The 17,416-nt window shown below is 39.2% G+C and overlaps 2 protein-coding genes across 5 annotated transcripts in view; one reads left to right on the forward strand and one right to left on the reverse strand.

Moving 5' to 3' along the window:
* Positions 1–306: 306 nt before the first annotated feature.
* On the forward strand, positions 307–14,736 carry RFC2 (replication factor C subunit 2). Of its 2 annotated transcripts, XM_087926528.1 has the most exons (11): positions 307–441; positions 2,796–2,865; positions 3,676–3,717; positions 4,643–4,749; positions 4,911–5,012; positions 5,237–5,337; positions 8,716–8,873; positions 10,065–10,130; positions 11,071–11,151; positions 11,565–11,678; positions 13,725–14,736. In XM_087926528.1, exons 1-11 carry the CDS (start codon positions 326–328, stop codon positions 13,833–13,835), a joined length of 1,068 nt encoding a protein of 355 aa, XP_087782654.1. In that variant the 5' UTR covers positions 307–325; the 3' UTR covers positions 13,836–14,736. The 2 variants fall into 2 exon arrangements, with proteins under 2 accessions (XP_087782654.1, XP_087782658.1); XM_087926532.1 differs by lacking the exons at positions 11,565–11,678; positions 13,725–14,736 and adding an exon at positions 11,273–11,289 and having other exon boundaries at positions 11,071–11,239.
* Positions 14,737–14,988: 252 nt separating this feature from the next.
* Positions 14,989–17,416, reverse strand: part of LAT2 (linker for activation of T cells family member 2) — a 29,531-nt gene continuing 27,103 nt past the window's right edge. Inside the window, exon 12 of one of the 3 annotated variants that reach the window (XM_087926549.1) lies at positions 14,989–15,134. In XM_087926549.1, coding sequence (XP_087782675.1) covers positions 15,122–15,134 — 13 coding nt within the window. In that variant the 3' untranslated portion in view covers positions 14,989–15,121. Of the gene's footprint in view, positions 15,135–16,405; positions 16,835–17,416 lie in introns of those variants that run through there. The other 2 variants (XM_087926539.1, XM_087926542.1) reach the window with 2 other exon arrangements.

Consider the following 17,416-nt stretch of genomic DNA (forward strand, 5'->3'; position numbering starts at 1 on the left):
CTAAGAAATTATTTGTCACTGTCATTTTGGATTAAATCAGAATCCTCCAGGTGGGTTCTTATCGTAGAGTCACAGCTTCCATGATAAACATCCAGATTCTCAACCCGACTCCTCTGATGGGCATCAGAAGACAGGGACGCTCAGCGACAGCAGGAAGGACAGAAGCCACCCAACTAAGGGCAAAGAAATGACAAGGATCGCGTGAGCGTCAGTTTTTGAAACCCGCATGACTAACCCTGTCTTTGCCCTCAGTCGAAATGGCCTCCCGCGCATTTCTTGACGTAAATAGGGGCGTGGTTTGGAAGCCTTTCGGCGGGAAGCGCTAATGGCGGCACCCGGTACGGGGAAGTTGCTTGAAGGAGGGAAAGAAGGCGGGAGCGCTGCTGATGTCGCCTCTACTTCTACTTCTCCCGCCGGGAGCGGCCATTATGAATTGCCCTGGTGAGAAACAGAACCGGGGAGGAAGGGCAGGCCCACCAAAGGATGTTATTGAGGGTTGTGAAGCGGGGGAAGTGGGTTCGGACGGTTAGGTTGATGGCGCAGCAATAGGAAGCCGGTGTTCTTTTTGTGGGAGCGTTAAGATAGTGACTTTGGGGAGGTGGGTGGCGAGGGATTGCATTGGGGGCCGCTTAGACCTGGGCTGCAAAACTCTGACCGGCCATTAGGTGGCAGTAAAGTTCGAGGGAGTGCTTAAAAGTGTTTTTTTCCTGCCCTCTAGTGGCCGACGGGGGTTTGCATTGGCATTTTTAGGTTTTGGAGGGGAATGAAAGAGTAGTTTAGGTCAATGTGCTAGGCTACAAATCAGAAGATTGCGGGTTCTAGGTCTCCATTATGCATGCAAGACAGCTGGGTGACTCTGGGTCAGTAATTCTCAGCCCATCCACCTTATGGGGTTGTTGCTGTTGGGGGAAATTTAGGAGGAAGGAGTATTAGGTAAGTTCATAACTTAGAATTACATATTTAAAGGTGGGATGAAAATATAATGATGATAGATTATTTAAGGGGTATAAATTGGATTTTGCAGGGGCATTTCAGAAAGTCACTGATGGAAAACCTAAAAGATCAGGTTAATGATAGATCATCAGATCTATCCAGGTGGTGATAAAGAATTGACCCCAACTGAATGGCACATTTTTATGTATAATAAGAAATTACATATGTGTATGTGTGTGTATATGTGTGTATACATACACATACAGAGAGAGAAAGAGGCTTTACAGAAACCTGTGATCGGGATGGCAGTATTCACACACTCACCTAATCTGCATACTGTGCTGAACCCCTTCTCACCTAAATTAAATTCAGCTCCAGTGGACTACATAGAAGCAGCCTTACAGTTTTCTTGGCAAATGAAAATTATTTGCCATAGATTTCTTCTGGGTTGTTGGTTGATTTTCCAGGCTGCCCTTCATCTCTGCAATTCCCAGATAAATCCCCACAAGACAGGTTTACAGGTAGTCCTCGATTTATAACAGTTCATTTAGTGACTGTCCAAATTTACAACACTGAAAAAAGGGACTTATGACCATTTGTCACACTTACAACCATTGCAGAGTCACATGATTAAAGTTCAGGCGCTTGGCAACCGATTCATATTTATGACCATTGCAGTGTCCCAGGGTCATGTGATTCCCTTTTTGTGACCTGACAAGCAAAGTCAATGGGGAAGGCAGATTAACTTAACCATGTTAGTATTTTAACAAGTGCAGTGATACACTTAACAACTGTGGTAGGAAAGGTCATAAAAAGGGACAAAACTCACTTAACAGATGTTTCACTTAACAGAAATTTTGGACTCAATTGCATCTCTAGTGTTTTCAAAATTCACCAGTTTGTGTTTGATGCTGCCCTAGAACTATTAGCTAGCAAGCAGTTTCATTTGTGCAGAATAACAATATTAAATAAATATGCTGCCCAACTCCCAGTGACTCAGAGTTGCGGTTATACTAAGTCACAGAAATCCTGGTCCAGGTTAATACTAACGAAGCTTTGCATGTTGGGCATGGAGCTGCTAGATTTGGAACGTATCTGTTTATGTGCAAGCAAAATATACCAAACTAGTTTGGATAATGAAACTTCTGCAAGAAAAAAATTCAAGCTCAGAGAGCACCAAAAACTTCTCATTTCAACCCTGAGCTACAAATATTCTTCTTTATTGGTTCTTCCAAATGTTTTTGGAAACAATTATATGGCTCTTACAGACAATTTACTGCAGGTAAATGCTTATAGGCTAAGTTCCTACATAGGTCATCCATACCTTATGATGCAAAAAAATGATGCAGTTCTTTATTTCAATCAATCAAAATAGAGCTGGAAGAGACCTTAGAGGTCTTCTAGTCCAACCCTCTGTTAAATCAGAAGACCTCATACAGTTTGGCCTCCCCAACTTGAAGCTCTCCAGATATCTAGCCAGCCAACATGCTCCTATGGTTTCTGAAAATGATCTCTGAGTTTGCATAACATGGTCAGCATGTTGTGGAAACCAGGTCTTCACCATGACATGATGTGAACATAATATGTCACGTGAAATCAGCCACTGTATTTTGTTCTAATCCTCAATTTAGAATTTAGTTTATTGTATGAATCCAGGCAATATGCTGTTTAATAGAACTAGAAGATGATGCCAATTGGGGGAAACTATTTTAGTACTTACCAACTTGATTGCGTTTTTCCTGCTCTTCCCCCCATACTTGTTTCTAAACTTCATTTTCTGCTTCAGTTCCCTGTCTTTCAACTGCATTTCCTTTCTTTTGCCGTTGGCACAGCGGGGAGTATTAATGTGTCTTGTCCAACAGGGTTGAAAAATACAGGCCAATGAAGATGTTGGAAATTGTTGGCAATGAAGACACTGTTAGCAGATTAGAGGTATGTAAACCACTTTATGTAAGAAGAATGCTTTCAGTGGCTATGAAATTTTAAGATCTATTCATAAATGTGGTCTAAGTAGGTCTTGTAACTAGGGGAGTTATTTTCCTGCAATGAACTGGCACTGAAATGAAGCAGAGCTGCATTTCTTTGTTGGCGACAATATCCAAATATCTGCATGGAATTCTCAGTTGCCTATGGCTACAGATAATGCTCTAGTGCTCTATGTTGGGCTCACTTCAAACATTGTTTTTAGAACCAGTTTAGGAAGTGTTGTTATAAGGGCTCTATATCGTTTTTGTTCTTGGCACTAAATCACAGAGGGTGAATCATTTGCTGATACTCTCTTTTATGTCTTTTTGTTTACCATGAGACAAGGCTAAGGAAAAAACATAATAGATGGTTAAAGTAATGGATACAATTCTATATTTTAGCTCTTGTCTGAATACCAAAACTGAGGGCACTTATCACCATAAGTGACAGCATGTTGCATTGAATTCCTTGTTTGTTATTTGCTCAATATAGATTGAAGATGATTCCATAGTACAGAACTTAAACAGAGAAAAGTAAGAGGTTTCTTTTCTTATATTACCACCTGTAAAATCTTATTTCAAATTCTAAAAAGAGAACTTGTTTAGAAGGCATGGAAGACTCTCAAGGAAGGCAAAAAGTATTGATAAGAAAGTTGCAAGAGATTTTGAAACATTTACGTCATAACTCTCCATAACTTCCCAAAATTTGAAATACTATAATTTCCAAGTACAGAAACTTGCATTTCTAATTAACTGTCCTTTTTTTCCTCTTTCCTAGGTGTTTGCAAGAGAAGGAAATGTTCCAAATATTATTATTGCTGTAAGTAATTTGTTTCCAAGCTAAGTGCCATCTTAAAAAAATTAAGTCACCTGAGTTAGTGATGAGAATCCCATTATTCATTCATTCAATTTATATAGCTGCCTATCTCATTTTTACTCTAGATGGTTTACATTAAAACAAAAACCACACAATATAAGAACAAATAAAAATGGAAATGATTAGCAGCTGGGCATAACCTTACCTATCATCCACACAGCTAGGAAATTGGCTGTAATCTGGGCCCAGCGGTAGGTAAAGCAAAAGGCAAGTTTGAAAGACCAGCAAGGATTGGGCTAATCCCATGATGGCAAACTTATGGCACGCGTGCCACAGGTGGCACGCAGCACGCTCTCTAGGCACGTGAGCCATCACCCTAGTTCAGCTCCACCACGCATGCGCCTCCCACTGGCCAGCTGGCCATCGGGTCTCTGCTGTGCATGTGTGGGGACGGGGTGTGCATGCATGGGCGGCGTACGCATTGCCTTTTGGGGGTTTGGATACACACATTCGTGCACGCGCTTTGGGCACTGCTTCTGGAAAAGGTTAGCCTTCACTAATCACAAGGGAATGATATTCCTAAAGGCAGCAGCCACGACAGAAAATGCTCTTGTGGTTCCCATCAGTTGTCATTCCCTAGCTGACAGTACCTGCCACTCTTCCTGTCAGATAAGACAGATAGAAACAATTGGGGAGAGACAGTTCCTTAAGTAACTATTAAGTATAAAATACAACAAGTACCAGTATTAGCACTTCCTCTATTTTTTGTGACAGTAACTCATGTAATTACCGTAGCTGCCATTGATTATATTTTAAGTCTGCAAGCTTCTCTAGACTTAAACCTTTAAGGGTGACATGTTTCAAGAAATAACACCACAATTTCCAAATTCCAGGTTGGAATCTTTTTATTTTTTATTTTCTTTTTAAGGGCCCACCAGGAACCGGTAAAACCACCAGCATCCTTTGTCTGGCTCGTGCACTTCTGGGCTCTGCATTGAAAGATGCCGTTTTGGAGCTCAACGCATCAAATGACAGGTGAATCAAAGGTTAGAGGGAGAGCTGTGTTTAATTTAAGCAATCCTACTCCATTCTTCAACTGACAAGACCTCTTAAAATAGCTTGTAAAAATCATGCTGCCCCCATTCAAGGTTTAATATCAGTGAATCACAAGTAATAACTGAGCATTTTACTTCCAGAGGCATTGACGTTGTCAGGAACAAAATCAAGATGTTTGCACAACAAAAAGTGACACTTCCAAAAGGCCGACATAAAATAATTATCTTGGATGAAGCAGACAGGTGAGAAGTTTTTTTCCTCACTCCAACAATCACCTATATTGTATAATTACTCATGAATTTGAAGAGTACTAATGTCATGTTTCCTTTAAGGTCAGCCTGAGTGAAACTGTTTACATTAGTAAATACCATGTCCTGGACAAGGTATATTGTCCAATGATGACAGGCATTTTGGTGAACTTTCATGGCTTAAAGTTATTTTGCCTTTTCTATTATTCCTCCACCAGCATGACAGATGGAGCCCAGCAAGCCTTGAGACGCACTATGGAAATTTATTCTAAAACAACTCGTTTTGCTCTGGCTTGCAATGCTTCTGACAAAATCATAGGTAAGAACATCGGCCATTTGGCTAGGAGGAGTGGGTCTCTCTCACTTATTCCTAGATTGGAAATAAATATTTCTATTATCACAATGCAAGCGTCAAAGTAAAGATAGAAGCTTAAAGGCCTTAAATGTCCTTTTGCTTTATAAGGTTGAAGAGAATTCTTGTAAGGCACAGTCCTTAGGGGCTGGTGTAAAAGAGCAGGTGAGAGTAACGGAAGTTCTACATTTGAAACTTATCTCTGCAGTGGATTTCCTCAGAAGTTTATTCTTGGCTCTAACTCATAAATGCCATTGGCATCCTTCAGTCTCAAGAGACTATGGTATCGTGCTCTGAAAAGAGGTCCTAAAACACCATCTAGTGTGGCTAAAAAGGCCAATCTGAGAGGGGCAATACCTTCCACACTGAGGACAGATACAGTCTGTCTCCTGTCCAGCCCCCGGATTTCATTGGTTCCTCCACTGCCTCTTTGCCTCCTCCTGCTGAATGAGTGTCCCTTCGAATTGGAGAAGGCCATGCTGCATCTTTAGCCTCCAAGCTGAACAATCAGAGGTCAAGGTTTCCCAGTTGTTGATGTCCATTCCCAAGGCCTTTAGATCCCTCTAGTAGATAGCCTTACATCACAGCTGTGGTCTCCCTCTAGGGCACTTTCCCTGCACTAATTCTCCATACAGGAGGTCTTTCGGAATCCGATCATCAGCCATCCTCACGACATGCCCAAGCCAGCGTAGACGTCGCTGTTTCCATAGCATATACATGCTAGAAATTCCAGCACGTTCCAAGACTGCGCTATTTGGAACTTTGTCATGCCAGGTGATGCCAAGAATACGTCAGAGACAGCGCATAGGAAAGGTGTTCAATGCAGACATAAATGCAGACATACTAATAACAACCAGACTTGAAAAGCTGCTGTAAAATTGCAGTTGTAGAACAGTCTTGAACATTTGGAAAACCACTGTGTAAATGCTTTGTGAGATTTTACAAGTTCTCACTCACCCATGGTGGCATTGTTTATAATTATTTGGCACATCACTGAGAGGATCATGTGAGGAGCCTCTGTGATAGGCACTTGGCAGGAGATCTTCTCACGTGGTTCCCTTCAAAAACAGTCAGTAGATTGCAGACGCTGCCACAGTGATGTGAGATCAACCCATGCTATGTAAACATTTAATAATATGAAAACTGGACTTGAGCCAAAAGGCGAAATAATCCCAGAATCTCTGAACCAGAGTAAATAAGATGGCTGGTGTGCTGCAAACAATGTTTGGAGAGGTCTAATTGACTGATTCAAGCAGTGTGAAATTGCATGTTTTAAAGTTAAGCCAATTAAGAACTTAAATTAGCATGATTTTATGCCTCTTTATGTAGGTACTGAATCTTGATGTCACTGAGTACATGATTTCAATGAGAGGCACATTTTTTAAATATCAAAGTACTTTAAAAATACTTTCAAAGGTCATTGAATCCAATAGGATCCAAACATTAGAATCACTGGGAGGTACATCTTGTGGTCTTCCCTGTGGTTCTGGCTTAAGATTTCATGTGGGGCCTTCCCAAGTATGAAACTCAAAGGAGGAGATGTGACTTTTCCCAAGTCATCTACTTTTGAATAGTTGCTCAAGATATGCTTATTTATTGGGGCATTTGTAAGGTAACATCTCTTCCAGGATGGCTGCTTTTTAAAGAAAGTTTGCTTTCTGTTATTTGTTAATTCTGTTAAAGGTGCACAGTGAAAAAATGGAATTAAATTAAATATAAAATAGAGTGAACTAATGTCAACAGTACAACAATTAATCAGTGGAACGACTTGCCTTCAGAAGTTGTGGATGCTCCAACACTGGAAGTTTTTAAGAAGAAATTGAACAGCCATTTGTCCGAAATGATAAAGAGTTTCCTGCCTGAGCAGGGGATGGACTATAAGACCTCCAAGGTCCCTTCCAACTCTGTTATTCTGTTAATGTAATTGCTTTACTATGTTTTATTATAGATTGCTGTATGGGTTATTTATTTAATTACTATAATATTTATAAAACCACCCAACTCCATAAGCCTAACCCTGGACACCAAAACAGCAAATAACAAATTAATTGGGTTAAATGGTTTCATAAATAAAGAGTCACTAGGGACAGTGAGACGGGCAGCATATACATTTAATTAAATAATAAATATATATCAAAGGGAAAAAATCCCCATGAAACAATAGAATATATGAAAACCAAATATATAATACAAAAAGGCAAGCAGGCTTATAACGAAGTAATCACAAGGCAACTCCTACTCAACCGGCCACTCATCCCTGGTCTTTAAGAAGCTTTATTTATGCACTGCTCTGGATTCCCTTCATAGGAGGAGCAGTAGTGCATAAGTAAAAGTAATACTGGTTTTGAATACCTTTAAGGAATGATGTAGCAGGGGACTCTTGACATAAACAGAGGTTTGGGCGGGAGCAATTCCTGGCAACCTGTGGTTTTGGTTTAGTAAGAGAGGGTAGACATCAGAATACCCTGTGCTTGACTACAGCTTCAAATTCACATCTAGAAAGGATGTTGACCATTCTGTCACAGTATACCCAGACATGGGTGCTAAAACCAACTTCCTTTTATGCAAAGCAAAGTACATAGGCCAAATCGAAAAGAGATTATATTCCCATAATTGAAAACTATGTGTTCAGTTTCTGGCATTTCCCAACACAGTTAGGTGAAATTCCTACCTCAAATTCTGGCAGTTGCTACTGGTCACTGTAGACATTTTAAAGATAAAAGGACAAATGGTTGATGCTGAATATGATTTTCTTCTAGTGTTCCTAAAACAACTGCATTTAATCCCTGCAATTAAATTACATTAAAACAAACAGCTGGATGACTTTGGGCCAGTCACACCATCTTAGCCCAGTTCACCTCATAGGATTGGTGGAAAAAGGAGGAAGGGGTACAAATAGTCTTTCACTTACCGCAGTCCTGTTTAGTGATTGTTGGAAGTTACAACTACACTGGGAAAAAAGGGACATGACTGTTTTTCACGTTTACGACCATTGTAGCATCCTCGTGGTCACATGATCAAAATTCAGATGGTTGGCTCATATGACGGTTGCAGTGTCCTGGGGTCTTGTGATCACCTTTTATAGTCTCCTAACAAGATTAATGGGGAGGCCAGATTCACTTGACAGCTGTTCCCTAATTTAACAACTGCAGTGATTCCTTAACCATGACAAGAAAGGTTGTAAAATAGGATAAAACTCACTTAACAATGGAAATTTTGGGCTCAGTTGTGGTCATAAGTCGAGGACTATCTGTATTAGGTATGTTCCGCACCTTGCATTATTTGTAAAAATAATAAAAGACAAGAAATAAATGTAATTTCATCTCTAAATTCACTGCCCTCTAGAACCCATCCAGTCTCGCTGTGCAGTTCTGCGATACACTAAGCTAACAGATGCCCAGATTCTTATGAGGCTAATGAAAATCATTGCGAAGGAGAATGTACAATATACAGATGATGGTCTAGAAGCCATTATCTTCACAGCCCAGGGAGACATGAGGCAGGTGAGTAATGTCTTCCTGCAGCTTCTTTAATTCTGTCAGTATCCAAAGTTGAGAAAAAATTAAAAATTCAATAGCTTTGCCATATGGTACTTTCCCCTGTTTTGGGGGGGGATGAAACTGGCCGCTGGAGAAACAGATGGATAGCAAAGACTTTCGATTCTACAGGTGACATAGTGCAGATTCAATATTAATGTTGCAAAAACCATAACAAAAGCTTTACAAGAAAGTTACTGATTTGAAAATGTAATCTCTCTCTCTCTCTCTCTCTCTCTCTCTCTCTCTCTCTCTCTCTCTCTCTCTCTCTCTCTCTTTCTTTCTCTTCCCCATCCCTGCCTCCTCTCCAACTAACACCGTTATTAATGGTTGGATTAACTTGCATTATAAAATTCAAGTCTTCCTAGCTGTGGCAGTTTTTACAGCTGACAGTACAATCCCTTTGGTGAACACAATATAATTTCATGTGTCAGCTTGAACTCTTTGTGGAAAGTAACACAAGTTTGTATCATGAAGCTGGATCATGGCTGCCTTCCTTGGAGAAAAGAGTTGGGCTATTGTCTAACATATACCTGGTCACATACTACAGCTTCTTCACAGAAAAGTTCCAAATTTAATTCTTCAATGGGGTTTAAATGTATTAAGACCATTCATTTGGGATAAAGTGAATTTTGATGTCATCCCAAAGTGAAAATGAGCTGGCCTCTTCAGATAGAACCAAAGTGGGAGTATTGTCTACCATCCTGGTGATTGCAATTGTTTGATTATAATATTTCCACTGTCTTTAAAATATTCTTTCAGCATCCTGAATTATAATTATTCATGTGATGGATGTTATAAAATATTAAGTGGCTTCATATTTAGCCTAGTATGTGAAAATCGGTAGGATGCTATTTGCACTTCTGCAATATTCTATTTCCTGGTTTCTTTCCAATGCTGCCATTGATTCAATCAAATCAATTCAGCCATTGATTTATGTTGATGCTCAGTTCTTATTTTCCCCTTTTTGAGATTTTTTTTTTAAATAACTTCTACAAACCATACCCCTATCTCTTCTTTTGTACAAAAATCATGTCATTTTAGTTACATCTAGATATTTTTCTTTCCTGATTGAGAAACTGTGTAGATCTTTAAAACTTTAAGGATAACCTTTTTTTTAAATATAGTAATGGTAGTATGTTTTCATTCTTTTAACAGGCACTAAACAACTTGCAATCTACCCATTCCGGATTTGGTTTCATCAATAGTGAGAATGTATTTAAGGTTAATTAAAGTTTTTTCTTTAAAACTGCACTGATGATGTTACATGGCTGGGTAATGAAATCTCTGCAAGCAAACAGCCAAGTTCAAAGAGCACCAAGGACTCTGTAGTTCTAAGCTACATATATTCTCTTCTTTGGGAAGTTTTTCTTTTGCCCGTCAGAGTCAGTGCGATTTGCAGAATTGTAAAGGAGTTTTGGCAAAATGGTGGAAGGGGTGCTACATTAAAATTACCCCCTAAAATGTATTTTATTGTTTTGTATTTAAAGGTAGCATGATTCTTCTTTTGCATTGGGCATCTCTTGTTTGCTGCCCCTTTTTAAAGTCCCCCATCAAAAAAACCCCCTGATCTTTAAAATGTCTTCTCCGAAGAAAATCTTTATCCTGCCCACGTGAATATTCCCACAGTGGCTCACTTCTAAGATCCTGTCACATAGGAAGTTGCTTTATGCCAGATCAGACTCTAAATCCACCCACTTTAATACTGTTTACCCTGATGGCTTGCTATTTTTTACCCCAATCCTTCTTGGAACCAGACTTCTAAACACTCTACCATCTACTTTGGTCATTGTTAATGCCAGTAAGCAACCAGTTTCATGGAAGAATTTAGATATAGATCATGAATTGGGACGTCAATTTCCTGAGGGGAAAAGTGCATTTGTTTACACGTTTTTTTAAAAATGTGCTAGTTTGAAACAAAGAGCCTGAAGAGTCTGTGTTTAAGAGATTAGGCTGTGTTTTATTGAGTTCCTATGAAATTATCCTGAAGCAGTTCCACTTTGGCAGACTTGTAGTTCCCATATCTTTCCAGGTCTTATAGGACCTGTGCAGCCTTGTATAGTTCAAATAGGTTGATCTTTCTTTATGGAAATATGGACCATAACTGTTTTCAATAGCATTGGGGGCTTTTGACTTCATGATGATGCTTCTGTTTTTGCCACAGGTGTGTGATGAGCCCCATCCTTTGTTGGTGAAGGAGATGATCGGCCATTGTGTCAATGCGAACATCGATGAAGCTTACAAGGTGGGCACAAGAGGAGTGCATATCTTTTGCCTCTTTTGCTTTCTGGTTTTCTTGCCAGAACGTAGGACAGGAACCACATCTGTAAAATGTGAACATAGGACCGGAACCACATCTGTAAAAGGATGTCTTTCTCACAGCCATTCTAAGAGCTCGTGGATTGCTTAACATATTGCCCTAGGTCATGGTTTTAATTATATGTTCTAAAGGCAACAACAGGCTGGGGTCATGGAGAAAAGGCATGTCACAAGTTTTCCTCTTTGTTCTCCTTTTTGAAGTCCATTATCTTTATAATTTAATTGTGATTATATTGATTTTCGTTGATGTTTGAGCTGACTTAAAAATAGTGTTTGAGAAACTGGATGTATATCTTTAAAACTGTTTGATATCGAATGATAATTTTGTTCTTTCTTCAGATTCTTGCTCACTTATGGAAGCTTGGTTACTCACCTGAAGACATCATCAGCAATATTTTCCGAGTCTGTAAAACATTCCAAATGGCAGAATATCTGAAGTTGGAGTTTATTAAGGTTAGGTTTTGTGGGAGTTGCTGGTGTAAGCAGCAGGGTTGGCTATGCAAGCCCAAGTGCCTGAAGAAAGAATCTTTTTAACATCTGGATCTTTATATAGATCCATTTATAATCCTGTATAAACTTCCTCCTTAAACAGGTGAAAAGGATACTAATGAATTCCATTACATCCCATCCCAAAGTAAAACTGCACAAAACATCTCTAACTCTCTTGCTCCACTTGAAGTGATTTCGTCGTCCATTTAGGAGTAGAAGGATAGGAAACTTAAAAGGAGTCTTCAGATTTTCAAGAAGCTGCTTCACTCCCCACACCTCATGCCACGTATTATACATGTGTCCCTTGGATGTGTTCATTTTATTTAATAGAATTACTCTGGGTGCCCTAGCAATTACAATAGGAAAATGTTAAAACAAACAAACAATTGAAGTCACCTAAGTGTCCAGATAAAGTACAGATAATCACTCAGAAGTCTAGAAACACTCTAGTCAAAGGTCTGAGAGAAGAGCCGCTTAAAAAAAAAAAAACTTGTGGGAATGGGAAGGAGCTAAATGAGTCTCTAAGAGATCTCTTTCCAGAGGGCAAGAGCCATAACAAAGAAGGCAACTGCTTGAGGGATCTTTATGCACATCATCTCTGCCAGAATTGTCAGGAAAGGCATTTTGTGGGTCCTGTTGGCCAAAGAGCTTTGTTTAGTAGGATCCAGGGAGGGAGCCTTTTCTGCTGTGGCACCCGCCCTGTGCAACATTATGGTCCCCCCCTTAACCGGGACCTTAGATTGGCCCTGACCCTCCCAGCCTTTAGGAAGGCCATGAAGACAGGAATCTGCCGCTTTGCCTCAGGGTCTGGCAATGGTGGAGAGCTCTTACCAAAAGCTGTGCTGAGAATCATGCTTTTCTGTTATAAATGGATTACAGATGGATTTTGTATGCTTATTGGTTTTGAACATAGCTTTATTGGAATGTGTTTACCTGTTTGAAGCCACACAAAATTGCTTGGATCAGGTGGCTTATCATACAAATGGAATAATGAATGGAAAATCTTACTGAATGGGCAGAGACTATGGGACATAAGTAGTTTCCCAAATAACCTGATACTATGCTTTAGAGGTGGTAATCGTGAAGTCATATGAGTATATATGAGGCATGCCCAGGGCTGATATTCCCCTGCATTATGGACCAGCTGCACCTTCTAGGTGAACTTCAAGAAAAGCCCTATGGAACATGGCATTGCAGTAATCCAGCTATGTGACTAGTGCTTGAGTTGATGTTAAGAGGGCCTCCTAATTCAGAGAGGGTATATCCCTGTTTTTGTATCTACTGAGATATCACATTTTCTTAATCCATCCCTTTTTTTCCACTACAAGTAATCCTCGACCTACAACCATTCCTTTAGTGACCATTCAAAATAACAATGGCACTGAAAAAAAGTGAACCTATGACCATTTTTCACACTTAAAACGGTCACAGTGTCCCCATGGTCATGTGATCAAAATTCGGACATTTGGCATGAATGGATGATAGTGGCATTTGTCCCAGGGTCACGGGATTACCTTTTGTGACCTTCTGACAAGCAAAGTCAGTGAAGCAACTGGATTTACTTAACAACCATGACACTTAACAATTACAACCATGACACTTAACAATTACAATGATTCATTTAACAACCAGCAAGAAAGGTAAAAATGGGGCAAAACTCAACTGTCTTGCTAAGCAACAGGAGTTTGGGGCTCAGTTGTTGTCGTAAATCGAGGACTACCTGTATACAACTGTCTCCATCAAATGATGTTGGGAATTCCGAGGATAGTTTTAGGGCAAGACGTAACACTAGTTGCTTTTTACTCAGGGGTGAGTTTTCTTGTTTAGTTGAGGTATTTCCTCTGTGTGGTTTCTTCTTCCACATCTCAGTTTGCATGTGCATAGGTAGCTGCAACATGAAAATATAGCGGTTGTGATTTCATGAATGTATACTGAAATATTGTTTCTTTACAGCAGGAAAAATAGGAAGCTCATTTGAATTTAATATCTTTTTTCCCCCTCTATGATTAGGAAATCGGTTATACGCACATGAAGATAGTTGAAGGAGTAAATTCGCTCCTACAAATGGCAGGATTGTTAGCCCGCCTCTGTCAGAAGACTGCTGCTCCTACCACAAGCTGAGAGGATGGACGGCAAGTTGGCCAATAAAGAGGAGATTTTGCAAACTGACTAGCTTCTTTGCGCAACCAAAGTATGAGGGCACGGCTTAGCATATAGTTGGTGGGTGCAAATGCACTTGTCAAAGCTGTGGTTTCTCTTACGACTTGTGTTTTTTTACAGATAAATAAAACTTTATTATAAAAACTATCAGCCATAAACTTTACTACACCAATGGTATTGCCTAGGAATGTGAATACATTTTTTCCCTCTCGTGCTTTTAAGAATCCGAATAGTCTTCCTTTCTTAAATTATTCAGCCAAGATTATATAGTAATGCCTCTTTAATAGCACTAGATGGAACTGAAAATTAAAATATATTTGGCACTAAAGTACTTAAGCATTTCAGAGATATTCAGGCAAGAAATTCATTTGGTGAAAGCAAGAACATGTAACCTAGAGCTGGTGAATTACTGCTAGCAACTACCCTTGCTACTGGCCAGTTGATTAGAGCTAATCTTCAGCAATATTTGGAAGGTGGCTTGTCCTTCATCTGAAGATGTTCGAATCCATCAAGTTCCAGCTGACAGAATGCTGAGGGGAGGAAAGGATCTTCCATATTAGACCAACGTCCACTTTAATGCAGCAGACTACTGGATGCAAGGCCAGCTAGATTCTTCTGAGAAACCTGTGAGCATATTATGTTGGGTAGTTGCTGTCCCGCGATTTTCCAGGTAGACACTATTACACTAGCTATTTTGGATAATAAATCTTCAGAAACATGTACTTTGGTCATCATCATGGTCTATTGTAGGGAACACAACAATTTGAGAACAATGACCCTTGATTTTTCTCAAGCCGCTACAAGAGAACAGTCTAACTCCTGGAATGCTTGTTAAATAAACCGCCCCATGATTTAGAAGCAATCCTGAGTATGTCCTTTTATTCATAATGGTGACTAGCAAGACTATGACCAAAAGGGCATATTTGGGATCATTGATAAATAATGGGATACTTCTTCAGCCAGCTGCTTTAGACAAAACCCATTCAGGATCTATGTTTTAAGTTATGCCCAGATCACATTTCTCTAAATTGTTCAAAATATAGACAAAATGCAGATTAGGAACCAAACAAAGAGAAACTGATGATAGGAGAATTGTGGATAATCAGTTGAGTATGCTACGTATTATATATCTACTATATTTCAAGGGCTGGAAACCTTTGCAAGAGGCTAGATGATTCCAAAATCCCTTTGAGTTTTTTTTTTTTAAAAAGAGATTCTTTAGCTAATGAAGCAATATTTACCGGTTTTTATGCAGGAGACCTAGAAAGGAAATGAAAGAATGGGATCATCACAACTTCTGAAACAAAGGGAAACACCATTCTAGATGAGAGGAGACAGTCTGAAACCCTCAAGGCCTTTTTAAAATAACTTTTAGAGTCATCTGATCAGCAGTTTCCTACCATGTTAAGGTAGAGATATAGCTGTAAATGTTAAAACACAAGCCTTCAAGTGAATTTAGCCCACTTGAAAATATAAATAATCCCACTGCCTCCAGAGCAACATATATTATGTGTCTTCATCCACTTTTGCAGCTACTCACTCCAACCCACACTTCTACTTGTATTGAATGCAACCCTTGGTCTTCAAGATTGCTCATTTGTGCACTAAATCATTACAAACTTACTGTTAAGAATTGTGTTATGTCCTGAATTTAAGTTATGTTCAGTAACTACAATTAATTCCCAAGCCCCTTAGATTCAGTCATGCCTCTGTAGTCTCTTGGTGACAGTATTAATATGCTATGCTAACAAAAACTCAATTTCTTCCAACTTTGCTTTTAAAACTTGTTCTTGACAATCCTAAACCATTGTTTTGTTAATCTGTCTAGTTTTGTACATATCCTTTAGAAAGAATTGCACTATGGGTGTCTGGGGTGGAATAGGGAATTCCCAAATTATTATTTTAGAAAAGTAGTCTCCAGCCTTCTAGTATCCAAGAAAAGAAACCAAAATGTGTAATTCTATTTCTGATCCTTTTGTATACAGAAGGGTTATTTTTCTGCTTTTTAGCTTTTTTTTTTTTGTCTAGGAATTAATCTGTCATCTTCCTTGAACCAGAGTGATTGCTGCGGTCTCAAAATAATAATAGTGGACCTTGTAATACCTGATAACAGCAGAATAATAGGGAATTAACTGGAGAAAAATCACAAAATATAAAGACGCACAAATAAATGTAAACATCTATGGCAAAAGAAAGCAAAGATAGTACCAATTGTAACAGGGCTGTTGGGTACAATTCCAAAACATCTGGAGCACTACTTGAACATGAACAGCATGAACAAAACCAATCAATTTCAGAAGGCAGCTTTACTTAGAATAACTTACTTTCTGAGATGATACCTGTAATACTATTAAAGAGCATCTGGCTATCCCAGGTCCTTGTGGATGACTCCATAATGGCAACAAGTGCCAAATCCAGTCTAAATTTCTGGCTTACTGCACATACCACTATAATAATATCGATAACGCCGATTTCTGGAGTTGCTGTGAGTGTCTATCCCAAAACAAATATAGGAATAGAAACGGAAGCTTACACTATTATATTTTATTTATTTAATGATGTGGAGGCTTGTCATTTCTGCAGATTTCTTAAAAATTATCCTACAATATGGTCAGATGAAATCCAGACATGCTTCATAAATATTGCCAAAGTAAGATTCACTACCCGGGAGATTGTGATAAATTATGTTAAGGTCCGCAAAGTAAGTCAGAAATAACAATGCTGACAAGTAGGGCCAGGAAGATGTGGAAAGAACAAGGTATGACAATCCTGTAAACTAGTTCAGTGTTGTTATCCAGTCTTCTGGTATGTTGGCATTGGGATGCTTTCATTCCTTTTGGATTTTGGCCCTTGAAGATTTCAGTCACAGGTGGAAAGATTGTCTGAATCCCAGGCTAACCCATTAAAAAGTAGATTTTAGGATACCAATTTCTCACAAATGGGCATCTCTACCTTGAGACCTGGTAAAATAAAAAGGTAATTTAATTCTCAAGATGAGGTTTAAATGTATTTTTAATGCAGTTGGAAATCACATTAGAAGGTTTTGGAGGGAAGCCATGTTACTCTGGTAACCAAAACACCAGGAAGTATCTGGTAGTATCCTTTCACACTAACAAATGGGTGGGTTTGAAAAGCTAGTACCAGATCTCCTGCACTTAATCACAATGACTGCTGATTGACAGTGTGACCACAGTCTTGCCTTATACAGATAGTCCTCAGTCTATGACCATTAGGCAATTACACTCATAAATCATGATTGTCATAAAGCAGGTCATTAGTGACTGACCCAATTTTATAATCTTGTGGCAGTTGTTAAGTGAACCCATTGTTCACTATAGACAGTTTTATTGGCACTGTGATGGCACAGTGGTTAGAATGCAGTATTGCATGCTAACTCTGCCCATTGCTAGCAGTTTGATCCTGACTGGCTGAAAATTGACTCAATCTTCCATCCTTCCAAAGTTGGTAAAATAAAGACCCATATTGTTGGAGACAATATGCTAAATTTTGTAAATCGCTCTAGAGTAATATATAAACTGCTA

Source organism: Pseudonaja textilis, chromosome 1, assembly GCF_049901715.1.
Source record: "Pseudonaja textilis isolate UNSWEBS1 chromosome 1, rPseTex1.2, whole genome shotgun sequence".
Taxonomy (NCBI): Eukaryota; Metazoa; Chordata; class Lepidosauria; order Squamata; family Elapidae; genus Pseudonaja; species Pseudonaja textilis.

Coding starts and splice junctions, on each gene's coding strand:
- RFC2 (XM_087926528.1), top strand. CDS start 326: ATGGCGGCACCCGGTACGGGGAAGTTGCTTGAAGGAGGGAAAGAAGGC. Junction 2,866..3,675: donor ACACTGTTAGCAGATTAGAG/GTATGTAAACCA, acceptor CCTCTTTCCTAG/GTGTTTGCAAGAGAAGGAAA. Junction 4,750..4,910: donor CTCAACGCATCAAATGACAG/GTGAATCAAAGG, acceptor TTTTACTTCCAG/AGGCATTGACGTTGTCAGGA.